The 27090-nt window shown below is 41.2% G+C and overlaps 2 protein-coding genes across 4 annotated transcripts; both read left to right on the top strand.

Annotated features, from left to right (window-relative positions):
• Nucleotides 1–27: 27 nt before the first annotated feature.
• On the top strand, nt 28–16277 carry BROX (BRO1 domain and CAAX motif containing). Of its 3 annotated transcripts, none has more exons than XM_080584324.1 (13): nt 28–233; nt 1492–1647; nt 2429–2535; nt 4227–4323; nt 5664–5759; nt 6416–6488; nt 6838–6943; nt 7500–7589; nt 8266–8351; nt 9695–9776; nt 10971–11121; nt 12432–12591; nt 13075–16277. In XM_080584324.1, exons 2-13 carry the CDS (start codon nt 1547–1549, stop codon nt 13159–13161), a joined length of 1236 nt encoding a protein of 411 aa, XP_080440450.1. In that variant the 5' UTR covers nt 28–233; nt 1492–1546; the 3' UTR covers nt 13162–16277. The 3 variants fall into 3 exon arrangements, with proteins under 3 accessions (XP_080440450.1, XP_080440452.1, XP_080440451.1); XM_080584326.1 differs by lacking the exon at nt 28–233 and adding an exon at nt 566–801; XM_080584325.1 differs by lacking the exon at nt 28–233 and adding an exon at nt 861–1012.
• Nucleotides 16278–16553: 276 nt separating this feature from the next.
• FAM177B (family with sequence similarity 177 member B) lies at nt 16554–26258 on the top strand (the record flags this gene model as incomplete). Its single annotated transcript, XM_080586848.1, is given in 6 exon segments — nt 16554–16584; nt 19158–19246; nt 19248–19259; nt 19763–19801; nt 19803–19830; nt 24233–26258. Coding segments are annotated over 6 exon segments (303 nt in total). The 3' UTR covers nt 24337–26258.
• Nucleotides 26259–27090: the final 832 nt, after the last annotated feature.

Consider the following 27090-nt stretch of genomic DNA (forward strand, 5'->3'; position numbering starts at 1 on the left):
AACCAAACGCGGCGGCCGCCTCCCGCCAGCGCCGCCCAGCGAGGGCGGCTGCGCCGGCCGCGCCCGCGACATCGCTACCGGGGCGGCAGCGCCCGCCCGCGGCTGGGGGAGCGCCGGCCCCGCCGTGCCGCACCGCCCCCGGCCGTGACCGAGCCCGTCACCGTCACCGTGCCCGGGCGGGCACCGCGGCGCTCTGCTCCTCCCCGCCGCTCCCCGCCGCCGAAGGGCCCCAGGTGAGCAGCGCTGCGGCGGGCGGCCCCGCTCCGCCTGCTGCGGGAGCCAGCCCCGTGCCCCCCGCGGGCCGCCCCGCGCCCCCGGCCCGCCTGCGCCGGTGGCACCGAGGGGTCTCCGCCGGCAGGGAGGCCGCGGATAAGCCCCGGCAGCGGGCCCCGGCCGCTGCGCCTCGGCCCCGGGGCACGGCAGGCCCGGGGAGCGGGGCCGGGGAGCGGGGCCGGGGCCGTGCCCGCCCGGTGCGGGGGCTGGGGGCGGAGGGGGGGTCACCGGCGGATCCGCACCGCGCGGCTCGATGGCACCGGCGCTCCGCTGGCGCTGCCTGCGGCCGGGCGGAAGCGGCGGCGGGGCCGGTACCGGACGGGCCCGGCGCCGGGTCCCGCGGCGGCCTGCCCGCTGCCGGGGAAGGCGCCCGGCCCGGCCCCGGCCCGGCACACCGCGTCCCGGGGGAGATCCAGGCGGGTCTCGGGGCGGGCGGCGGCTGTGGGGCCGGGCGGGGTTCCTCAGGGCTTTGTCCGCTGGGGCCTGGGAAACCGCCGTGGGCCCGGGCACTCTTTGTGTGTCCTCGTGGTGAGGAGCCTTCTCCTGTTGTTCTGTACAAACCTTCCTTGGTTTAGCTTGGGCTTGTTACGTGTCGTCCTCTCGCCGTGCGTCGCTGCTGAAAGCTTCTAAAAACCCATCGTCAGAACGCCTGTCTTAGATACGTTCCCTGAAACTGAAGGAAAAGAAGAAAGATAGGCCCTTTTAGCTGTACCCTACCACATCTCCAGCTCTGTTGCAAGTATGTCCAGGGTTTCAGTAAGGGTTATTACGTAATTACCTTCATCGATATCAATAGTGTCTCAATAAAAGCTAGTAATACATCGATCAGGCACAATATAATTATCGTAAGGAACTGAGATATGCCTGTAAATGACGTCAGAAATACTCAGCCTTACCCAAGAGAGAACAATTTTTTAGTTCTTTAAGTAAGAAAGTATGCAGCAACACAGAACAAAGAAGGTATAGCTTTTTGCCCTACCTAAAATAGTTGCTTCATAAAAAAATATGTATTTTAACAGAATGAAATTCTAAAACTAAGCACGTGAACAATGAGGACAAGGCCCATGAAAGCTTAGTGTTTCAAGTGGAAAACGTTCTTTAGTGTAATTATATATTAAACTGCTCAAATTAATTTATTTCCTAGTTGTTTACATTTGGAATGTATTTTATTTTATTTTTGTGAACTGAGGAGCACCCCACTTGTCTCTGTTTCTACAGGCACTCGCTTCTTTCCACACTTCAGATTTGATGTAAACAACACTACAGAAAGAAAATGACTCACTGGTTTCATCGCAACCCTTTGAAGGCTACAGCTCCTGTCCCGTTCAATTTTTACGGGGTAGCCACCACTCCAGCCGCAGCAAAGATTTGCAAGTAAGTGTGCCTGTGATTAACTTCAGTCTGTCTCTGACAGTTTGGAGGACATCTTGAAAAATAATGGTTACTCTTCAGTTCTTGTTCTGAAGATAACTAGGAATGTGTGGGCTGGGAGACAATGAAACACTGATAACGCTGAACATTTAGTTACAAAGAACGAATTATCCAGTTTTCAAGTTTCTTAGTATACAGCAAGACCTATTATAATAATTCAGAGGCAAAAGACTAAACATTTCATTGTCTTTCTGATGACTATGCATTCTTCTGCAAAAGATTGATTAAAGTAATTTCCATAAGTAAGACATGAATGTTCGATTGTAGCAAGGAATATGATGAAAAGAGATCTCAGTTTTCGTAGATCTATCCTTATCTCTTCATATGCTTATCCTATTCTAATGTTGAAGAATGCTTCTTGTTACTTCTTTCCTTCTCTTGCGCCCAACCTCTTGGAGATAAAGGAATATTTATTAATCTATTGTTCTATCACAAACTAAAACAGTAAGTACTGGTTACCCATTGCTATCGGTCCGCAATGGATTACACTTTAAACTAAAAAAGTCAACCTTACATATCCAGAGGTGAAAGGAAGATTCTTCTGTATTGATTGGCATCTTTCTTTTAAAGCAGTTTTCCTTGTGTTAAGGTAGCTAATTTGAATGCTTAGCTTCCTTAGCCAAAAGAGTGGTGGTAGACATGGGTGGGTTTAACAGTGTGTTTTCAGGTTAAACTTCTTGGTTTTCTTCTTTTTTTCTTTTCTCTTTTTCTGCTCCCCATACAGTGATTTGAGACTATCTCGAACTCGGCTATTGGAGCTATTTACAGACTTGAGTTGCAATCCAGAAATGATGAAGAATGCAACTGACTTGTACTTCTCACTCTTACAAGGTAAGAACTGCTAATAAAACAAGAAATACATAGTTTGTGTTTTAATGACACTTCTCTCAGATTGTCCGTTGAGCTAATCTTAATGTAAGAAGCTCTGCAATTCTCAGGATGCCAAGTATCTTCATGGTTTTTGTGCTTGATACCAGTCATGGGCACTTGTGAGGCCCTTTCTGCAAGTTTCAGTGTCCTTTGTGGCCTGACAGCAGAAAGTGTAGGCAGTCCTGTCCTCTTGCTTTTAACCTCGTTCTGCTTGCTGGAGGAGAAAATGTTTGTCTCTTAACATTGGGGTGAATTGCTCAGGTGTAAATTGAATCTTGTTACTTAGTTGTTAGGAGTCCCTCTTCGGTGTAAGCTCCTGGTTTGTCTAATACTAGATAATAGAACTTACTGCAAGTTTACGCTTCTGCTGCTATTTATCTTGGGTATATATAGTTTCTCATTAGCACAGCGTCCATATTTTCAGCAGGTGGTCACCTGTGATGGAGCATTCCCTTGAAATCTTCCTCCTGCCAATATTTTTATAACTCTCTCTGTAGCGGTCAGGTGCTCAGACAAGTTACTCAGGATCAGGTTTACAGGAATCAGGTGACTGATGAAAAATGTGTTACCCTTCAGTCTGGAAAGTAAAGCAGCTCAAGTTGGTGTAGTTCTCTCAGTCTTTGCAGGGGTGTAAGCTAGTTAAACGTTTTAGAAAAATTAAGATAACAGTCAAAGTTACTGCAGATAAGAGTTGGAGAGTTTCTTCAGGAAAACACTGTGTTTGGTCACTAAAATCTCTTGCACATGAAAGAAACAAGTATTTTCTGACTTTATAAATGTGTCAGAAATTAGAATTGTAGCCCAAATCAATGGTGTTGCAAGTCTCGAGTTCTTGAAGTCTGTAAGACCTGACTAGGCCCAAACCAATCTTTTTCCTCCCTGAAAAAATCTTTCTTAGGCTTGCATACGCTAGCATTTGAACATTCCATAGCATGAGCTCCATCCTAGTGACTGCTGCTTTCTGGGCAGCTGGACATGAAGAAGCAATTTCCTGCAGCCCCGATGACTAGCTGAGTCCATACTTATAAGCCTTTTTTCCTCTTCCTGTTGACCAGGCAGCTTTCCCTGGAATTTCCCTATCATCATTACAGTAGCAGCGACAGGCACTCATTGTGAGCAGCCACAGCCATCCTGCACCCAACTCTGTCAAACTCCCAGCTAGTCACCATATGGGACAGGGAGACATCTGCAAGGTTTTCCTTAAGCAATCAAGACTTATCATAGAAAATCATAGAATGGCTTGGGTTGGAAGGGGCCTGCCATAGGCAGGGAAAAGACTTGCAGGGTTGAAGGCTTGCAACTTGTTCTAGTGAAAAATGCCCCTGTGCATGGCGGGGGGTTGGACTAGATGATCTGTAAGGATCCCTTCCAGCCCAAATCACTGTATGATTCTGTGGAATGGTAGCCTGCTGGGCAAGGTGTTTTTGTTTTTGTTTTGTTTTTTTAGCATGGCCAGTTTGTCTTTCTGCAAGTCTTACTCTCAAGATACTGAGGAGTAAAAGTCCCAGCAAGTAACGTGGATTTTTGAGTGGTACAACAAGAAACATTTCTTTATCTGTATTCTCACTCATCCCCATTTCTTTGTTACTAGTTTCTGTTTCTTTCTTTGATATTGCCTGGCAGGACTTTTTTTTTCTTTCCTTGTTCTGTAGGTTTTATCCTTTCACTGGATGGCTCTTCCCAAGAATGCAAGTTGCGATATATTCAGAACTTTAAGTGGACAGACACATTACAAGGGCATGTTCCCAGGTATGTATGCTTTTATGATTATAGGGTATGCAGCTGTTTTCTTTTGTGCTGTCATCTGTGCATATATGTAATAGAACATGTGAAGGAAAACTTGAAAATGTAACGAATGCTACAAAATATACAGCAGATGTTGCACATGGAGTATTTTTCAAAAACTTGTTGCATTGTGTTTTTGATAGTTGCCATACTGTATTAGGTGTACGTACTGAAGCATGTGCCGCATTTATATAAAAAGACATGGTAATGCATGTTAATGGTAGGAGGACTCGTTTTTAAGTTGATCTACAAGCTAGATCTACAGTTGGCTAGAACAGTGCAAAAAAGAACCTTGAGAATATTTGTGAATTGAATATGAAAGCATAGATTACTACATTTTAAAACTTTGTCATTTGGCAATACTACCTTGTGACTTTTTTTTGAAGTCCAGATGTTTCTCAAGGTCTGATTTTGTTGATTTCCTCTGAAACTCCTGGTACATACACTCCTAGTACAAACAAACAAAGCTTCTGCTTTATGTAGGAGTGTAGCTCTGGAGAGAACCTTCTGGTTTATTCAATTCTCTTTATATCATAGGTAACTGTGTTGTATAACCATGCTTACACATTTATCACACTTAATCTAGAAGGAGTGCTCAACTTCCTCAAACCTTTTATTCCCCTTAGAAGACGATCTGATGATTAGGGCTCTCTTCTAATTTTGTCACGGGTGTGAACATTTGTGCTGGTGCCAGCATTATTCTCCTCACTCTCACACCATTCTTTTTAAAGATAATTAGCTCCTAGGCTACACTGAACTTGTGCTTATGAGTTGCAGTCTTTTCAAAAGCCATGTTTTTAGCTTCGGAAACTTCCTGCTATTTGCCCATGCCATTTGACTGCAGTTATATAAATACTTGCAGTAGCATTCATTTGAGGGAGATGTAATAGACTCTGACTTACTAACTTAACAGCTACACTTTTTAAAGCAGACGTTCCAGAGCAAGGCTTTCCACAAAATGTGCAATTTAAAAAAAAAAATGGAAAAATGTCAGCCACACCCAAAGCTAAACAAATCTCAAGTTACTGTTTTAAAATAAAAGTTCCCAAATGGGAAGGGTAGGCATTTGAATGCGAGAAATTAAAATTATGAACTCTTAAAGGGAATAAGTAAAAACAGAAATCTTTTAGTCAGTTCCGCAAGTAAGTATGTTTGACCTGGGAATTGTTGACTTGTACAGGAAAAGTGCTTTATGAAGAGAAATGCCTGCTTATGTTGCCGAACTGTCAGCAGAGAGTTTGTCAGAACAAAACTGAAAATACTAAATTGTTTAGGGTGGTGTTTTTTTGTTTGTTTTTCTTTAGCGCCCAGCAGGATGCAATATTTGAACTGGTTTCCATGGGTTTTAATGTAGCTCTGTGGTACACAAAATATGCATCAAGACTTGCTGGAAAAGAAGAGTAAGTGTTTTTCTTTTCTTAGTAATTCTATTGCAGCAATATTCCACCAAAAATCATAGGTTCTGAATTCTGACTGCTATAGTTCATGTCCAGCTGAGACATTAGATGTTCAAGGGAGCAGTTGGCCTTCGTTTATGTTTTTAATGTGCAAGTGCTCTTCTGCTTGTGAATGAAGAGTACTGATACCATCTGGCTATGGTATAGAGAAAGTGTCAGTTGTGAATAAAGCCTTCCTGTTTCCTGCTCTAGAAATCAAGTACAAAGTTCAGATTCTTAAAATCACAACTCTGCTGACGCTTAGCCCTGCAGATTTCTAAAGCTTTGACTTTTAGCATCGAGGGTCCTTTTTACTTAAAAGTCATTACAAGGTCTTGTGTTTCTTTCTTCAGGTGAGTTCTATTTGATTATTAAATGATTGAACACTACAAGAAAGTTTTTACTATGAAGGTAGCATAGCACTGAGACAGATTACTTAGAGAGAGAGTGGTATCTCCATTCTTGAAGGATTTCAAGATTCAGCTAGACAGAGTCATAACTGACCTGATCAACTGTTGGCCTTGGTCCTGCTCCAAAGCTGGATGTTTCAGTAAATGACAGTTAGAGGTCCTTTCCAACTAAAATTTCTGTGATTCACTCCATATTCTGTCCTTCCTTAGTATAACAGAAGATGAAGCAAAAGATGTCCACAGAAGCCTGAAGATAGCAGCTGGGATCTTTAAGCATTTGAAGGTAGAAAAACTGTCTTTGCTGTCTGTTCTTTGTCTCTGAGTACTTGACTTTTTCTCTTAGAAAAGCCTTTCCTTTTCTGATGAGATTACAGAATAAACCAATACTTTAGACTACCTGAGTGATACAGGGAAGAGAAGTGTATTAATATACGTTGTTATCAGGTGATCCCTTTTTCTCATTGGCAGTGGAAGAGTAATCAGTCTGTCTACCCACTAGTACCTGCAACAGTGTGGCCAGCTGTCTTGGGACCTTCACTGAGTGTTCCATCCATTTAGGAATAAGGGACGTGTTTTGCATTGGCAACAGCGGTATTAAACCTAAACTGACTTTAGACTTGCTTTGTACTTAGGAAAGTCATATTCCAAAATTGATTACACCTGTAGAAAAAGGAAGAGATTTGGAAGCTCGACTTATAGACTCTTACATCATACAGTGCCAAGCAGAAGCTCAAGAAGGTACCTTCAAATACCCGTTTGTTGGGGTTGGGAAATGGTAGTCTTTGTCTATGACTTCCGTGAAGTCTGCTTTGCAGCAATACCAGCTTTTTCTTCTGAAGTACTGTGACTTAGTGGAGGTGGTTGCTTTTAATGAAACCTAAGTTACAATTTCAGGAGAAAAATGCCCCAAATCAGTCTGATATTATAAATTTAAGTACATTGGAGAAATACGTGTCCTCTTCTTTACTTTCATGCAGTAAATATCAATGTATTCCATACTTAATTCACACTTGCCTAACATAAATTCCCAGTTCCTTTCCTTTAAAATATTTCCAGTGTCTGTTTACTGTTTAGTCTTCAGACTAACAGTCCTTCAGCTTTCCTATTAATTTGAAATTATTCTATTCAAGAAACAGTCTGTCTTCATTCTGCAGTTTGCTTAACTTGTGAGAACGTATTTGTTTTCTGCTAATGTAAAGGTTTTTAAATGTCTCTGCTAATTTAGTGTGAAGTTTTCAATTAAGCTTTAGTACTGTGGTGTGGAATGTTTGTGTTTTTTTTTTTTTTTTTTCAGTGACAATTGCTCGAGCTATTGAACTGAAACACAATCCAGGTCTAATAGCTGCTCTTGCTTATGAAACAGCTAACTTTTACCAAAAAGCTGGTAAGCGTCTTGGTTTTTATCCTTAGTGACCTGGTTATTACCAGCAGACATACTTCAGTTGCTTGTCAGTTGCAATATTAACGCTGCTTCTCAGTGGGTAGTTAGTGGTAGGAAATGCCAGTGAGAGAAGACAAGACAGTAATGAGCAACGGCAACAAACATATGGTTGGTGTAAGTGGAGTGTGTTTGGCTGTCTTTGGGCAGCAGAGTGTGATGCAGACAAGTAAGCTGTGTAGCAGTTTAATTCTCTACGTCCTCACAGATGAGCAAGCTGATCTGTAGCTTTGCAAAGGCAAGTGGGAGAAGTGCAAAAGTACATGAATAAATATGAGAGAGAGAATATTGTAACATACATAGTATTTTTATAAGTCGCTGCTTGAAATTAAGCTAGGATCCAACTTTGAAATACTGCCTAAAAATACTTGGGAAAATTAGCCTTCCAAACATAGTGGTCAGCTGTTTTGAGGATTCTAGGAACAACTGCACGACAGCTCAATAAACTGCATGTTTTTGGTTTTCTCATAGTTTCTTTACCCATTTGCAGGAGTAATTTATGTCATTTTGTAGCTACTTCGTAGTTAAGATCCAATGTTAAGTTTAAGAATTCTAGTCTTTGAGTGTGTGTGGATTTTCTTTTTCAAAATGTCTTAAAGAATAACATTACACATATTCACAGATCAAACATTGTCCAGTTTGGATCCAGCCTATGCAGGTAAATGGAGGAAGTACTTAAACTTGAAGACCTGTTTCTATATGGCCTACGTAAGTACTTGATTAACATCAGTCACAATTTTTAATGTTTTTTAAGGTCTGCATAGGGAATGGGGGTTATGTATTGCCTTGACTTTCTTTCCATGCTATGAAGAGACACTGCAGTATCAGGGGCATTTGAGGTGTTTTTGTTGAGCCAGGTGAAATTTCTGCAGTGTGGAATTTACTGTGATCACCTATCTTTAAGTGAAGCCAATCAGGCTGAGCATAATACTTGTTTTCCATTATCTTTATCAAAGTCTGATTCTACGCATAATTCAGAGCTGCTCATCTTTTTTTTATGAAAGCCTTGAGTGAAGCTGCATCAAATGTTAAGTGCAATTCCAAGTCCTGTCCCTTTTATCATGACTGATCCCTGGTGCAGTGGCACTTGGGATTATCAGCTGCTCCGTTTGCTGATTGCTGGGTAGTTCTTGTATCCTGTCATAGTATGTGATGTGGCTATTTCATAGCGGGAAAAAAAAAAGGGGGGCCCAAACTACACAGTTAAAACAGTTGTCTTTCTCTTACTTTAAACCTGTAATTAAAAGCTTCTGGTCTTATTAGCAAGCTTCAGAGTAAGAGATGGTCAGAGCTGTAGTAGTTGATTGTCTTTTACTTTTGAATTTCTGTAATATGGGCAATGACAGATTAATGCTTGATGTACTGTGGGATAGGATATTAGAGCAAGATATGCAAGGTATACATTAGTTCACGACACTGTTCCTTAACTTACAGTATTTAGTAGCTAAGTATTTAAACTCAATGTCTCCTGATAATAGCAAAAAGGCCTCAGTTCTCACTGGAATACAGTATTGTCTTCGAGCATAAGTGTGCAGGAATGGGGCTTTTTGGGGTGGAAAAGTTGATAGACTACAGCAAGATATCTCAGGCAGTAGAAGTGGTCTCTCTTCTGGATTCTCTAATGTTTGTTGCAGGCTCAGTTTTTGTGTGTTAAGGTGGTTTAGTTTTTAGTCTTTGCTTTGTAAACTTGACGGATGTTCATCGTCATTCTGTGATAGGGTTTAACGCTGCACACTGAGACAGCGAGACAGAGATTTGAACTAGACTATTTACTGATGTTTTTGGTGCGAAAGCCTTCATGAAGCTCAGAGTTACTCTTGGCTAGACTTGAGGCAGATTGCTTTAGACCCAGCTCGAGTGTTTGTGTTGAACTGCGTTGTTCAGAGTAAATGTACTGTGTCAGTGCGTGCTGCTTTGACTTGCATTCCCGAATTGTCAGCTGTCTGCAGGGAATGGCAGCTTCAAAGACAACTGATGTAAGGAAGAGCAAAAGTGAGTTGACGTGGGAAGTACCCACTGATACTGGTAATGATTTTGTCCTCTCTCATTAGGCATACTGTTACCATGGTCAAACTTTACTGGCCAGTGATAAATGTGGGGAAGCAATTAGATCTCTCCAAGAATCAGAGAAATGTAAGTGTGATTGAGACGGGATTATGTATCTGATGATGACAAACCTGTTTTATTTTGCTGTGTTGTGTTTATTTGTCTCTCACAAACGGAAGATTTTCTCTCTTGCCTGGTAAAAATCCAGCACGCTTTTAAACAGACAGAATACTTTTTTTTTTTGGGGGGGGGGGGGGGAGGGGGGGAGGGGACGAGGGATCTGTCATCCCAAAGGCTGTCTTTCATAAGGGGGCTGCAGAAAATTTCTTCTTCATTTCTCAGCCTGTTAAAGGCTGGCTCTGAACTGCCTACAATACAGTATAAAAATGAATTGATTGGTCAGCATGTTTTCTGCTCTGTGTGTTAAGTTACTGCAATGTTTTCTGCTTTGGAGATGGCTTTGTCTTAGATTAAATAGTAAATCTAGACTATCACTCATTTTTCAAAGTTGTTTTGTTTTGGTTTTGTTCATTTTTTAAACAGGTTTCAGTGGTTTATTTCCTTTCTATTCATTTGAAAGGTAGATTAGTGGAGCTACATACAGGTTTGCAGTAGTTCAAGGACTTCTGAACAGCATTCTCCTTCAAAACTATTGCTCATGTGGAAATATGTTGTTCCTACTGTATCGTGTAAAGACAGGCAGCTTTTTCTGTTTTACCCCAGTGGCCCGCACTGCGTAACTTTACCACAATGTGTAAAAATACTCAAATCATCTTATTTGAAACTTATAATTTTAAAAATGTATAAAAAGAATTGAGTAAGAACAAACTAAATTGGATTACTTGCAGTAAAACAAATATTGTGTTTTTTACTGTGCCTGCTGTTCGAAGAAGAGTGCTTGTTTTCCCGCTCCATATTAAGTACTGTTTATTTTTGTACGGCAGCTCTGCATGGATATCTTCATACCCATTCTTGTTCCCTATTGTGTTGCACAGTTTTCAGGCTTACTGTTGCATTTTGCCCCAAAAGTAAGAATGCTCCTGTGATTCTCTCCACTCAGAAAGCTATCTTTTTTTTTTTTCCTTCCTATTCGTAGTCTACTTTTCGGATGCAGAAAATCTTGGCTGGAAGTGCTGCTGCCTTTTAGCTAGTTTATTTTTGTTTCTAAGAAGTAAGAAGCCTGAACGGATTCTGATGTCTCTTATAGCTCAAGCTGTAGATCAGGACTGTCATTTAACAAACTCATGTAACAGATTTTTATTACGTTCCTTTCTTGCAAAGTTTTTGCCAAGGCTGAAGCATTGTGCAAAGAATATGGAGAAACCAAAGGGCCTGGGACTACTGCCAAACCTTCTGGACATCTCTTCTTTAGGAAACTAGGAACTTTGATCAAGAACACACTAGAAAAATGCCAGAGAGAGAATGGTTTCATGTAAGTAATTTGGGGTTGGTGCAGTACTGTATATGGACTGTTAATACCTCATTTGCTTTTATTTCAGGATGGGGTGGTAAATTATTCTTCAGTTCTTGTATTTCTTTAGGGCGTGAGATGTAACTTGGAACTGTAAATTGCTTTGTTTTTTTTCTTATCAGATTTGCTGTGGGGTCTGTGCTATCACCCTCTCTTCTATGCCAGTTCAGCTATGTAGGTTGAAGTGATGTGCTGGAGAGCTTAAGCTGTTTCCTTCCTTCGTTCCTCAGCTACTTTCTCTTCTACACAAGAGAAAGTCCTGCAGAGGCTGCTGGGTTGCATTAATGACCTTTTCCCTGCTGCTGGGATGTAGTAGATAAAAGAGGACGGAGGGGAAATGGAGAAGACTGATAGCTGATTCTGCTTTGCTACCAGGGAAGTCATGCCTTCCATGAATAACATGCTTAGGGTGCTAAGAGCTTTACCAATCTAGGTATAACTAACGTTAAGAGTAGGGATTTCTGTTATTGTCCCTTCCAAAAAAAAGAGTTTCAAAACGGTTTAAAATAGCAAGATTAGTTTGACTTTAGAACTCTTTTGCTGATTCCCTTCTCTCTTCCCCTCATGACTTAGTATTCCATAATAGGTTTATTTCCCATTTTTATAATATTTGAAGACGTGTCTTCACTGAGAATTGACTAAACACAAAGGATTGTCAAGTATGTCAAGCTGAACGGCAAATAGGAAAAGAAAGCAGGTAACCAGTGACTGTTTAGGGAGATATGCCTGCCACAGGGCTCTGACACAGCACAGGAAGCAAGTTAGTGCATATCAGTAATTGTCAGCTTCCAACCATTGTTGGTTTGCCAAGGATAGATTTATATCCTCATTCAGGCTGTGTGTTGGAGCAAGTCTTTGTGGGTGTTGCAGTGTCATCGCTATTACGCAGTGTGGCACATTAAGATTGATCTTGCAGTAGCAAAGCAAAGAGCTGTCCGTATCCTTTACTTTGGGGCATATTTTGAGGTTGGTTGGTTTGTTTGTTTTTCTAAATGTCTTTCTAGACAAAAGGTGGTCTTCTGGTTGATGCCTTGGGAATACTGGTTACCAAGTAGGAAAGAACCCACCTAACTGGGTATGAACAATACCAAGAAGGAATTGCTTTTGTTTTAAATCTTGCTGAGAGAATGCATTCTGGACCTTAATGAAATGGAATGAGAGCAGCAATGATAGCCACTGTAAAAGCCCAGATTGTTTTTCTTTAGAATTGCAAACGAGACTTGCAGAGAGAGTTCATTGTGTTTTCAATATGCTGCTGTATTCTATTACAGCTATTTTCAGAAGGTGCCAGCAGAGGCTCCCCAGCTGGAACTAAAAGCAAACTATGGCCTAGTAGAGCCTGTTCCTTTTGAATTTCCTGCACCGAATGCACACTGGACTCCTGAAACACTTAATGCATTTGATCTCACCAAGAGGCCAAAGGATGACACTGTAAGATAACCTTATACATTTTTCTTTCCCATTAGCTTTATTCTGTCTATAATAAATAGGTATTTTGTTTTTTGTAATGCTTCCCACCTCAATGCAGGGCATAAACACAAGGCTACCACCTGAGCTCACATTTCTCCTGTGCAAGGAGGCAAGTCAGTTAATCTCTGCCACACTGTTGGCATCTAGAAATTAGGAGTAATTCTTTTCCAAGTCTTGAATAGGAGGAAATTCTCTGATGTGTATAAGATGCTGAGATGTTACAGGAGTGAATGCTATAGAAAGATCCTTTTAAGAAAATTATTCATTTACAAATACTGAAACAGTCAACACTGAGCTTTTTTCCTTCCTCTTTGGTCAAAGGCTACAGCTTTGAAAAGAGAAAGGACTGTTAGTTTACGATATGTAAAGTTAGCCATGCATAAATGCTGTGCAGACATAGTGGTTTGTACTTGTGGTATTTATTTATTTTATTCTTGTTCACAGGCTAAACCAAAACCAGATGAAGAAGTAAAGCCTCTGAAGGAACCAGATATAAAGCCTCAAAAAGACAGTGGATGCCAGATTTCTTAAGTGTCATAAGTGCTTTGAATTCACTTTAAAACTGTATTAATTGGACTCTGGGGCTTTTAGTTCCAATCTCCCTTTTTCTGGTTCTTCTTTGTTAATTTAGAAGACTAATTTAGTTTACTTTTGTTAGTGTACATCTATCTTGCTTGAGCATGTGATGGATTTCTAGGAGTTTATATCTGACTTATTTTTGGGTTTAGTGGGATATCATAGAATGAATGGTCTTAAATGTTCATATTGTGCCTCTAGAGAGTTTCTCTTCGTGGGTTTAGTTTCTGCCCACAAATAGCAACGGAAGTATCATGATTGTAATTTTTAAAGATTTCCCATTAAAATATATGCTTATGATGTCACGTTCTGCAAACCAAAGTTTGCAGGAAGAGTTATATTTATTCACATTTGTCATACAGGCTTAGCATCCGGTCGTGTTCTGATTCACTTAAATGTAGTAAGTGAAGAAAATCTGGGTTTGGTATTTAACGATTCTATGGTATTTAACAGCACTTTCACAGAACTTGGAAAATCTTAAGTTCTGCATAAATGGAACACAATTTATATTCTTCTGAAACTCTTAGCCTCCATTCTTTCCTTTCTAGATTAAGGTTCCTGTATAAGCATTTGTATTGAGTGAAATACTTTATCTTGTATGTCGTTAAGTTAAAATCCCTTAGTATTAAATTGTATATGAAAGTGATGAAGCAGGTAATATGGAAGTGCTTGAAAGTTTGAGTTTTAGCATAGTTTTTGCCAAAATGGAATGTGGAGCTATTTTGCCAATACAGATTTTTAATTCTCTTAAACGTATTGCAGCTGTAGTAATTTGCTTAGCCTGCCCCCTTTAAGGATCAAGCTAAAGTTAACTTATTTCATAATCATGATTTCTTAGTTGCTCATTGTTCTTCAGAATTGTGTATTTATGTCAATACTTACATCTCAACTTAATTGATTTTCTTTCTACACAACTAGATTCCATCTTTCCTTCTCCCCCCACTTTCCCTTCCATCTGCTACGTCCAAAGGCACAGGCTTACCTTTGTTTGCTAGTGCACATGTAGATGCTGGGGCTTGTTTCCAGTAAGGCTTTTGGCTGTGGGTGTATTCCAGTATATAAATATCTTAAATTAAGCAGATCATGACTAAATCGTTCCCAAAAAATCTTCTTAGGAAAGGTTCTTATATGGACTTGTAATTCTTAATTCTTTGGACGTTTTCGTGAACCAAGCGGTTTGGTTGAATCAAGTTCACTGTAAATAGTTCAGGGCATAACCAAGTGGATTGTGTCAGATTGCGGTATTACTTAAGCCTAGCTGTGTAACCTCTTATGCCATAGCTGTTTCGGTAAATATGATGTAGTAGTTTTAAAATAGACTAATGGAACAAACTAATTCACTTAACATGTGTTGCTTTTCAAGACAAACTTTGTTTACGCGTAGTTAAAATCCTGTGGCAAACACTGGATTGTTTTGCTCAAGAAACTGGAGACTGTTTTGTGTGCAAAGCATAGAGTGCTGTCAGTCAACGAACAGTTCTCTTTTTGGTTTTGTTGGGTAGTGGCAAGAATTACTGTAAATATTATTTAGATTGCCTTTCCAATATGCTCAAGAATATAGATGAATTGACTGGGAGTTTTGGTTAATCTGGAAGCCTAACAACCATGTTCCTTCCATTATGATTTCTTTTTGTAATTCTTAAGAATGACGTATTTTGAACGGTGACTTTTTAATATTCTTTTGCTGCAAGAGCCTGTTTTTTCTGGCACTGATTTTAGAGGCTCTCATGGCTGAATCTGCAAATGTTGTTGGTGTAAATAGTCTTTAAAAACTTGTGCTCAGTCTGAATACTGAGCACTAGGCCCTCTATTTTGTGCTTTTAAAATGTACTGATAGTCTTTAATCTTCTATAAAGTAAACTATTAAGTTCTTTGTAAGATTTGTATTTAAATACTTTTAATACGCTTCTTCCATGTTTCATGTTTCTGGGTTTACAGTAGTTAATCTCCACCCAGCACGTGACACTCCTGGAACTGAAGGACTAAATTTGGCCCTTGGATGCTGATGCCTGCCTCCCACTGGATTTGGTAGAGGAGTTTTGCCTGTCAGCCTAAGGATAATATTTGGTCACTTGACTATTTAGCATGAATATGTGGCGTGCCTGTAATGATGGTACTGGTTCATAGTATAAGCAAGAAAACATACCCGTATCTGTGTAGAATGCAGCCAACTTAGCACTTGAGAATTTCCAGTCTTGCAATTTTCATACTATATGATTGTAAATATTTCTTTCTGTCCTTTTAATTTGGTTGCACTGATTTCATTATTGTGCTATTGGTAAGATTTTTATGGGAAACATTACTAAAATGTATTTTTAATTGCCTATGAATAAAATAAACTCATGAAGCATTTCTCTTCAGGAAACGTGAAAAGAGCCAGTAATTTGTCTGTTTTCCATGTGAGTTCAGAGAAGTTAAGTTTCTCAGTATTGGCTGAGGGATGACGTGTTTTACTCTGTACCTGCACCTAGTATCTAACTAGTATCTAAATTGAAGTTCCAGCATTAACATAAATCCTGTTCATGCCTATTATTTATTCCTGAAACAAACAAACGCAAGAAATTGTCTTTTAAAGGTCATTGCCAAATTATTACTGCAATAGGATCTGGTGGGTTTTATTGTTGTTTTTAAGTGTAGCCCAGTTGAGTGAGGAATAAAATGCAGTATCAATTGTCTGGCACAGAAGAGGCCCTGTAGTGGGTATCTGTCTCCAGATTCTGAGTGTGCAGCACGTTGGCCTTTCCACATTGACGTTTGGATTTGTTCAGATCGTTTTCTGCTGGCGATGCTCTCAAATCAATCAAGTGTGACATGGCAGCTGAGGGCCCCTTGATCAGCTTTTCACGTATCAAGTCCTACCTTCGTTGGTGTCTTCGTGGATTGCAGCCTATCTGAAGCAAGCCTGTACTCTGATTAATTAAACTTCAATGGAATCAGATATGATGAGGTTGACCAAGCAGCTCTGTTTTATGAAGACAGTCACCATGCGATCTTAACCTTCATAGTTTGAGAATTTGTATATAACCACAAGTTTCAGAATATCATTTAAGATAAACAATCTGAATGTGTCAGTTGTTGCTTCATCATTTAAAATATTAAGTATAATAGCAAGAAACCGCATCTATCATGAATGTTACTTTTTCCGGTTTAATACAAATGTAATAATTACAGAGAATGCTTTATCCCTGTTGTATAGCCACAGGAAGACTTAAGTAAGCAAGGTACTTTTGTTAATTGGGTGCAGGTAGAAGTAGTAGCTACAATGAAACACTACAAGACAGGTGGTAGGAAGAGGGGCAGAGGTTCTCTTTATCTAAAAAAAGAAAAGTCATTAGGCATGATTTGGTATGCCTATACAAAGTTCCAGTGCTCGCAAAGGTATGTGATATTGTAGGATATTCTATATGCTACGTGAATGAACTTTCATATGTGCAGGTTGCTGCACAATTCTTTACATTGCCAGCAGGTGGCAAATGAATTTATAAGGAACACATTTTTTCATTCTCAGAGGCATGGCTGGCTCTTTCATTTCCTAGTGTAAATTCATGCTAATGCCCTTTAGCCACTGAGGATCTAGCTCAGCTTCTAGAAGAAAAACATAGCCTAAGGAGGTAAAATGCTAATTATTTCTTCCAAGTGTGGTATACTTGAAAACCTGCAAGTACAACTCTTATCACATTTTTTCAAGAGTAGCAATTTACATATGCCCTTGTGCTCTGTTTATTTTTTTTTTTTTTTATTTCTATTCCTACCCACCCCCTTGCTCTGCTCTCCCTTTTACCTGTTCTTAACCTCATGCAAAGTTTGCAAATAGTCAGGACCTGCCCACAGTTCAAATACAAGCAGTTCTTGCATCCTGTAGCTTTAGGGTTGGGTTTCCTGATTTCCCGCTGGCTCCGCACTGCTGCTAATGCTACAAGGCAGGTTTTTAAGTGAGCAGATTCTGTGTGAAAACACTAAACATACTGAGTCTAGTGTCTCTTATTTGTTTGTCCTGGGAAATACTACTCTCCTGCATCTATTTTTATGTCATGGGGCGTCCTCAGAAATTTTTACAGGTGGGTTTCCTTTTTAATTTGTTGATGCTAAGTATTTTTCAAAAATGCATGTTTGACCTTTTGTAGCTTTTGAAGCTTCGTAAAGTGACTCAACACTGACTTTTTAGTGGAAAGAGATCTGGGACATAACTCTTGTAAAAAGCACAGCAGTACCAACCTCATTGCCTAATTTGTTTATTGTTGTAAATTTTGTACTTTTTCTTCTTCACCTTCCCTCCAGTAAACAAGTTGCATGTATAAACAGTGAAAAATAATTTTTTTCCCTAGCTGGCTTACAGACAGAAATGTAAATAAATAATAACTGCACAAAAATGAGTGCCCGTGTTTAAGAAATCAGTGATGCTATACTCTTTTCTCAAGGATTTCCTAGTTGTGATGTGTAGTTCCATATTATCTGAGCTTTCCCCTGTTCATAGAATCACAGAATATCCTCTGTTGGAAAGGACCCATAAGGATCATTGAGTCCAACTCATCATTGAGGTGTTTTAAGAATCTCCTGGACCTGTTTGTACCATCTGTGGGGAACTTCCAGTTCATGTCTGGCAACTTGAAGCCACCTCCAAGGACAAGGGCGGATGATCCCTTGAAATATTTCATCAATGTCATCATCCTGGCTGGATGGCCTATAGCAGGCTCCCATGACAACATCCCCTTTATTTGCTTGCCCCTCAGCCCTTAACCAGAGGCTCTCAGCTGTGTCATTGCAAACTGCCAGCTCCACGCATTCCAACCCTGCTGAAGAGCCCGTAGCCACCCATCATGACACCACCGCAGGACTCTTCCCACCAGGTTTTGCTTATGCCAATGGTGTCACAGCTCTGGGACTGAGTCAAGGCTTCGAGCTCCTCTTGCTTGTTCCTGGTGCTGCATGCACTGGTGTAGAAACATTTTAAATGTGCTTTGTTGCACTTCCTGGAGCAGACTGAAGGACCTCACTAGCACACAATCCCTCAGATTTCCGCGTGCTGTCCCATAGCTTATCACTGGTGGGCCTCGCTTTATCCGTTTCCTCCTTTAAAAAAGCTGTACTGATCAGCCTTGCTAACTCCTGCGCAGAAATCCTTTTTCCCCTCTGAGAAAGGTGCAACCCATCAGGTACCAGCAGGCCTGGTGTTGTGTAAACCATCCCACAACTGATAACCCGCAATTCTGCCGGTGGCACCAGCCCTGCAGCCACTTGTTGATCAGCTGGGGCTGCTCGTGCCTTTCAACATTGTTCCCTGGTACCAGGGCAGAGGAAAACACTACCTTTAACCAATTGCCCCAAAGCCCTGAAGTCCCTCTTGATTGCCCTTGCTCAAGTCCCTAGACAACCAAAATAAGTAAAAAATGTATAAAAAATAGACCAAAAGAAGCATGTTCTTAAACAAATTAATGGTAAGATCTTGTGACACCTGTCATCTCTGTTTGTCACTCTTTCTCTGCCCTTTTGAAGGGCAGTGAAATTACATTTTCTGAGATTCTGACTTGTCTCTATGATGCAGAATTTGGTCTTTTTGATTTTTTTTAGAACGTTCTTATTTTGAAATTCATCTTATTGAACCACCCTAAATGAAAAAAAAAAAAAAAAAAAAAGCTGTGTCTCTCAAGCAATACAGGAGCCCGTAGCTGATGTAGATCATCACAGCTACTCAAAAGCAGCTGTGCACAAGATTGTTTCTGCCTGTCTAATGTTAGTCTTGAGCTCTTTGAGTCCTCGTTTTCAAGACTGCTTTGCCTGGGATGCTGTGTAATTTAGAGGGAAGGTGGCATCGAGAAGAGACTTGTACCTTCAGTGTCTACTGTACTAGAACTGCGCTCGTGATGGCTATCTTGATGAGCAGGAGGAGGATACTACCTAACAAAAGAATGAGGGCAACAATAAAGATGGAGACAATTAAGACCTCAAAGAAGCAAAATCTCCAAGGAGGATCGTTTATTTTGCAAATGGTGATACCATGGAAGAATACAGCACAGAAGAGGAAGAGAAGGAGCAGCAGCAAGCCTGTTGATACGGTGAGCTCCAGTTATTTTTCTCTGGGGCTCCAGCAGGAATAACAGGAAGAAGGCAATGCAGCTTGGATGAAACAGTTTCCAAAGCCTCACCAACTATCTATCTATATCTATATATTCAGAACTTTCACATTTTGTCCTAGTCTTGGAAGTGAATCAAGCAGCTTTACTCCCAGAAGTGCCTCCAAGTGATGCATCTCTGAGACTCATCTTTCCAAACTCAGACCTCCAGATAGCTGTTGCATGTCTTGACTATCCTAGCAAAATCTACTGTTCATGGTGGAATTCTGTGAAGCAAATAATTTATTAGCTGAATCTGGCCATGGACAATGGTTAGTGAGGCTTTTTCAAATCAATTAACACATTAGCAGGCTTTCTTCTTTGCAAAGTGGCAGATCACTTCATATTAAAAGCTGTGTGGTACAAGCCAATGTTTAGTGCAATTCCACGGATGAGCTTGTCTTTAGGTTTAAAATTAAAGTTTTCTTCTTGTTTCTGTCCTGTATTCCATGCTCTCCTGGGGGCTGTATCTCCAGTTTTGGGGAAGTTCGAATTGCAACTGCTTCATTTCTTAGTACGTCAAAGTTTCTCCTCTGCTCTGCTCTGCTCTGCTCTCCTTCTCTTTCTCTTCTCTTCTCTTTCTCTTTCTCTCTTCTCTTTCTCTTTCTCTTCTCTTCTCTTCTCTTTCTCTTTCTCTTTCTCTTTCTCTTTCTCTTTCTCTTTCTCTTTCTCTTTCTCTTTTCCTCTTTCCTCCCCTCTTTCTCTTTCTCTTTCCCTCTTTCCTCTTTCTCTTTCCTCTTTTCTCTTTCTCTTTCTCTTCCCTTCCTCTCCTTTCCTTTCTCTCTTCTCTTTCTTTCTCATCACTTGGCTTACATTAATGATGGATTAATTGGAATGCAGTCACTACTCAAATAACAGAGTTGATACTTTGCTGTTTTTTTCTCCTCCTTTTAATATTTATTAGTATTATCTCAAGTAATTATCACCAGGGTTTTAAATGCTTGAAGGCTTTTAAAATTAAGTATTTTGTTTCAGTCAGATGATATAAACTATCAACAATGAAATATTCAGACCAGGTTGCTTGGTATCAACATATTGGTCTTTTCAGAAGGGCACATTTTACAATAGCTAGAAAGGAGCTGTCCCTGTTTTTGGGTACCTAGAGGCAGCCTTAATGCAAGTAAAAGAGCAATTTGAAAACAATGGCAGAAACTGATTATCACACAAGTAGGTAACAATCAAAATACAGTACATTAAGTATGCTGTGAATTTTGTGCCAATTAGAACAATGTGGCAGAAAGCACTTGCAGAAGAACCAGAATGGGGTGATTCTAATTAAAGATGGGCCATTTTGTCTGGCTCTTGCCCCAAAACAGATGCAGTCATTCTTGACAGGCTTGTCGAATTTATTCTCAGAGACTTCTAGTCATGGTTACTGCATCAGCTTCCTAGGTAATTGATTCTAGTGGTTTTAAATTATTTCACTAAAATTCTTTCCTTATGCAACGTAGACCATGCCATCTGCATTTCAAGTTTCTCTCTTGCCCTATCAACAAATTATCCTTTTGTCTTTCATGATCTTTTCCCGTATTTGACTGTTACCATGCCTCCTTTTCGATCTGTAGACTAAACAACACCATGCCTTTGCATCTTTCTGCCTTGGTTTTATTTCCTGAGATATTTACTCATTCTTACTGCTGTCCTCTGGACTTTCTCTAATTTGTCCACGTGCTTTTCGAATGTTGTCATGCCCAAAACAGAACAGAAGCCTCCAGCTGGGGCTCACCAAGACAGAGTAGTACATAACTGCTACCTAAGCAGCTGTTTCCCATCTTAGTGTGAGTGCAGAACCCTGAAATTATTTCCTTACATCCTGTGTTTTGTTTTTTTTTTTTCTGGAATATTTTGCAGATATTCTTTTGAATTGTATTCCTATTTTCCACAATGCTTTCAACTGTTTGCAAAAATATATTCATATATTCATAGATATATCTATTGCATCAAGCCATCCACTAATGAATGTACTCAGTATAGTCAGAGCCTTGCTGTCTGTCCCTCTGTGCTGACAGTGAAATATTGGTAATTAATCCCTGTATGCTCTTTCACTGCAAAGCAACTTTTCTAAGAAAAATCAGACCCATGGCTGACCCTTTTTATCTGAAGTAACATGAAGCTATTTACTGCCATTCCTTCCTCTAACATTCAATACACTTTGTGCTATAGTGATTTTTTTAAATAAGCACCGCATTGCTAAATATAGCATTATGGAAGCTGCTTAGATAAATTACTGTTTATTACTATATAATGCATTAATTATAAGTTAAAATGATTACATTACAGTTAAACAGCAAAAAGCAGCTTAAGATGGCAAAATAAGTTATGCAAAAAAGTATGAATAGCTGTATGGAATCTGAATTCAGTCCTCTGGCCTTATGCAACATAACAGGCTTTAATTACAAGATCATGCTCCACTTTTTTTCCAGAGGACCACTGCCTGACTTTTTGCAGAGGATAGTTACTCACTCAAGAGAGCATGGTCTATTTTAAGTGTCTTTTACACATCTGTGCAGTCCTCTTTTATTTGCTGTGTAACATTGAAATGCTGTACAGAATAGGGACCTGTCCATCTCCCCTTGGGTTCTCAAGGAGCAATGGCACATAAGTACCTGAATTCTCTGCAAATATAAATTTTTACAATACAAACACAAGAGTCAAAATTGTCCGTAGTCAGCTAACTCAGAGTACCCAGCTACAAATGTCATGGGACATTTAGTATTTTACACCGTGGATTATGTTCCTATGCTTCTCTAGCGGCTAATGAAGGGTCAACACTTCTGCCAAAGGACTGCAAGTATGTCAAGCCGGAGCCTGGCAGGCACACATCAAACAAATGATGAACTGTCAAAATTCACATGGGGATTAAATGGGAGCTCTGGGACAGAGGCTGCCGTAGTGTCTAACTCACTGTGTCACCCGCAAGCTGCCTCTGTTATAAAAACATCTTTTCTTCCTCCTTGCTCCTCTGTCTTCTCTTTCATTCACGCCTTCTAGGCTCTCTGTGACCAAGGGTGGGGTTCCTGTGGACAGCATCATTACTCACCCACAGTCCTTACCAGCTCCAAAGGCAGATTCTGCTGAGCCCAACTGATAAGGAGGCGTGACTCATGGGGGAAAATGATGCATGATCACAGGATATACAGCTCCTTTTCCATTAGTCAACATAAGTAGGGGATTTAATGAAAAAATGCAATGAAAAGAAACTCTGAAACTTGTCCTAAATTTGAACTCTGCCACTCATCTTTCTTTTAACTAAGTTCACTCTAAGGTTGTATTTTCAAATAGTTTAAGTATACTGAAAAAATAAAAGAGGAAGAAGAAGAAGAAGAAGAAGAAGAAGAAGAAGAAGAAGAAGAAGAAGAAGAAGAAGAAGAAGAAGAAGAGGAAGAAGAGGAAGAAGAGGAAGAAGAGGAAGAAGAGGAAGAAGAGGAAGAGGAGGAAGAGGAGGAAGAGGAGGAAGAGGAGGAAGAGGAGGAAGAGGAGGAAGAGGAGGAAGAAGAGGAAGAAGAAGAGGAAGAAGAAGAGGAAGAAGAAGAGGAAGAAGAAGATGAAGAGGAAGAAGAGGAAGAAGAGGAAGAAGAGGAAGAAGAGGAAGAAGAGGAAGAAGAGGAAGAAAAGAAAAAAGGAAAAAAGAAAGAAAGCAAAAAGAAAAATAAAAAGGGGAAAAAAGAAAGAAAAAAGAAGAAAAAGAGAAAAAAAAAGGAAAAAGTACTTCTGTGGATTGTCCTATGTCCCTTCCACACATGAATCTTCTCTACAGCTTTGTGTGTTTGGATCCTGGGCAAACATTCCCAGGGACAGCAAAAGCTGGATCTATGGCCCTCTCTGTTCAATCTCAAGACTCTGAAACACTCTAGTTCCACCCCTCTGTGGTTTATAGCAGTGAAACAAAGAATTGTTTTAACATGGACTATAGAAAAACCATTATTTCACTCCTACCCATGTTTTCAAACATTTGGAAGTCCCTTTCTTCTCCATGTGGCACAAAATACTTCAGCACTAACAACAGATTATCAGCAACTGAAAATAAAGTTTCTGATAAGTACGTGACATTAATTACTGTATTGCAATCAGTGTGACCTACAGGGTGTATTAATTAGGAGGTAGTGAGTCAGTTGGGTTTGAGCTAACTCTATTGCAGGTTTACGATGAGCATTTGAGACTGGACTGAGATAACTGGATGGAGAGCAGGGTGCAAATACAAAAAAGGTGTAAGGAGCAGTCAAACAGGAGAAACCGGTCCAGGGCCGGGAACCGAGGGCATAAAGAAAAAGAAAATGGGTCATAAAAACAACCGCTGCCAAGAACATTGTCTCAGAAAGCTGGCACCCAGACAACGCAGCAGTGCTGCCAGAGGTTTATTCCAGGCTGTGTTTGTCAGCTCGCTGTGCCTGACAAGGTGGGGCCTGGAAGCAGTCGCAAGGAGTTCATTTTCTTTGGAGATCAGCAGCTTCCAACAATATTAAAGATGTCATTTCAATTTTTTATCCCCTCCACAGAGGAAGGCGGATGTATGTAAGGAGGTAGAAGTGGTTAATTGCTCTGAGGTTGTAACAAGGTCCTGTAATGACTTAAACTGAGATGAGTTTAATTGAAACATGGTGTGGAAGAAATTTTTTAGACAGCAAATGGAGTAAGTGAGATATGGCTATCCCAGAAACGCTGGCCAGCCATTTGGAAAAAAAACTTTAAGGGCTGGGTTATGAAGGAGATAAGTAAGGAGGAGACTCTCAAGCAGGGAGGAGGTTTTCACTAAGTAAATCAACTGTGCCCTGTGTCAGCTTGTCTGCTGATCCTCTAGGTTTGCATGGATGATCGCTCCGTATCATTAACTGCCACCAGATAAAATGCCCATTGCCAAAAGCCCTTGAGTATAAAGATGATGTTCCAGTTGTTATTTCTTTTGTGTGTGTTTTCAGCTTGTGGTTTCCTTGGAGGGAAGCTTGCCATGCTGTTTGGACTCAGTGAACCTAAATACAAATATGCAGCAATAGTGGAGCACTACAGGGCCAGAAGGAGGTAAATAAGACCTGTACCTCAGGAGCATGGAGAGGATGCACTTTACTTAACTCTACTCCTGTGATTTTTGCCACATGAGGTATTAAAAAGTGGTTTCAGCCCTGAACAATTTACTGTTGGAGCAGATTTGGTTTGGTAAAACTTTTCACTGTTTCACTTAAAGCTATTTGAAAGCTTTAGGAGAGTCTTGAGTATGATCATTAGCTTGTGTCCTATGACATGCACCGATCCTCTTGTATGGTGTGATCTGCAGTTACTGTATTTAAGCTTGATTTTGATTGTAAATGATACATGAAATTGAACAAGTAAGAAGTCAACACAGCCTTAGGGGTTTTATTCCCCAGATCGATGAGATGGGGGTGCATGGTAAAGGTGATGCAGGCGTGTAGTCAGACTGTTCATTTTAGTGACACTTTCTGGTAGCAGAAGCAGAAATCAACACTAGTCTGGAAAAAATTTTGGGAAAAATATTGGCCCTATTTTTGTGGCCAGAGTCAGGGTATTGTGTTTATAGTATCTCATGAGGAAAAATTTCAAGAAATAGAAAAGCACCTTAGAAAACTTTGTCTAAGCAGAAAGGTCTCTTGGGAATGTGGGTGATACAAAAATTCTCCCCTAAAAGGTAAATTATAAAATGTTTTTCTTTTGCTGTCACCAACTCAATGAAAGCCTCTGTGAGTGTGATAGCTCTGTTGTAACCCTCCAACACTCCTGGTTTTGTTAGTGCTGTTGGCTCTTGGGTGAATAAAGTACCACAACTCTAATTATCCCTTCACTAATTCTTGCCAGGAACAAAATAACCTGCCCTGCTTCGTTATGCTGAGAGACTGGTTATTGACTGCTGTGATAATGGTTATATTACTGCACATTTCCTTCATCCAAGGCCTGTCCCGGTGTTTCTTAAGGAAACACTGTATAGTTGATCATCTAGGTGAAAGTTTCACAGAATCACAGAATCACAGAATCATCTAGGTTGGAAGAGACCTCCAAGATCATCTAGTCCAACCTCTGACCTAACACTAACAAGTCCTCCACTAAACCATATCGCTAAGCTCTACATCTAAACGTCTTTTAAAGACCTCCAGGGATGGTGACTCAACCACCTCCCTGGGCAGCCCATTCCAATGCCTAACAACCCTTTCAGTAAAGAAGTTCTTCCTAACATCCAACCTAAACCTCCCCTGGCGCAACTTTAGCCCATTCCCCCTCGTCCTGTCACCAGGCACGTGGGAGAATAGACCAACCCCTACCTCGCTACAGCCTCCTTTAAGGTACCTATAGAGCTCGATAAGGTCACCCCTGAGCCTCCTCTTCTCCAGGCTAAACAACCCCAGCTCCCTCAGCCGCTCCTCGTAAGACTTGTTCTCCAGAACCCTCACCAGCTTTGTTGCCCTTCTCTGGACTCGCTCGAGCACCTCCATGTCCTTCTTGTAGCGAGGGTCCCAAAACTGAACACAGTACTCAAGGTGCGGCCTCACCAGAGCCGAGTACAGGGGGACAATCATCTCCTTAGACCTGCTGGCCATACTGCTTCATATGCAAGCCAGGCTGCTGTTGGCCTTCTTGGCCACCTGAGCACACTGCTGGCTCATATTCAGCTGCCTATCAACCAATACTCCCAGGTCCTTCTCCGCCAGGCAGCTTTCCAACCACTCTTCTCCCAGCCTGTAGCGCTGCTTGGGGTGCAGATGCAGGACCCAGCACTTGGCCTTGTTGAACTTCATACAGTTGACCTCAGCAGATTGGTCCAGCCTATCCAGATCCTCCTGCAGAGCCTTCCTACTCTCGAGCAGATCGACACACGCACCTAACTTGGTGTCATCTGCAAACTTACTGAGGGTGCACTCAATCCCCTCATCCAGGTCATCGATAAAGATATTAAAGAGGACCGGCCCCAGCACTGAGCCCTGGGGGACTCCACTAGTGACCGGCCTCCAACTGGATTTGGCTCCATTCACCACAACTCTTTGGGCCTGGCCATCCAGCCAGTTTCTAACCCAACAAAGCGTACGCCAGTCCAAGCTACGAGCAGCCAGTTTCTTGAGGAGAATGTTGTGGGGAACGGTGTCAAAAGCCTTACTGAAGTCAAGGTACACCACATCCACAGCCTTCCCCTCATCCACCAAGCGCGTCACTTGGTCATAGGAGATCAGGTTCGTCAAGCAGGACGTGCCTTTCATAAACCCATGCTGACTGGGCCTGATCACCTGGTTGCCCTGCAAGTGCCGCGTGATGACATTCAAGATAATCTGCTCCATGAGCTTCCCTGGCACTGAGGTCAAACTAACAGGCCTATAGTTCCCCGGGTCTATCCTCCGTCCCTTCTTGTAGATGGGCGTCACGTTTGCTAGCCGCCAGTCGACTGGGACCTCCCCCGATAGCCAGGACCGCCGATAAATGATGGAAAGCGGCTTGGCCAGCTCCTCTGCCAGTTCGCTCAGTACCCTCGGGTGGATCCCATCCGGCCCCATCGACTTGCATACATCCAAGTGTCGTAGCAGGTCACCAACCATTTCCTCATGGATAGCAAGGGCCACATCCTGCTCCCCATCCCCTTCCACCAGCTCAGGGTACCAGGTATCCAGAGAACAAAAGGATGGATTGTGATTTGTCACTAAGGATGGATGAAAATCATGTTGGAGCTGAGTTTTTCCAACAGTAACATTCTATACAAGAGACAGGTTTGTTTTAACATGGGGGAACAGAAGCTTATGGCTTTGTCATTTTAAGTTTGTTTTGCATTGTTGAGGCCTGGATT

Source organism: Anser brachyrhynchus (assembly GCF_964034855.1).
Source record: "Anser brachyrhynchus genome assembly, chromosome: 3".
Classification (NCBI taxonomy): Eukaryota; Metazoa; Chordata; class Aves; order Anseriformes; family Anatidae; genus Anser; species Anser brachyrhynchus.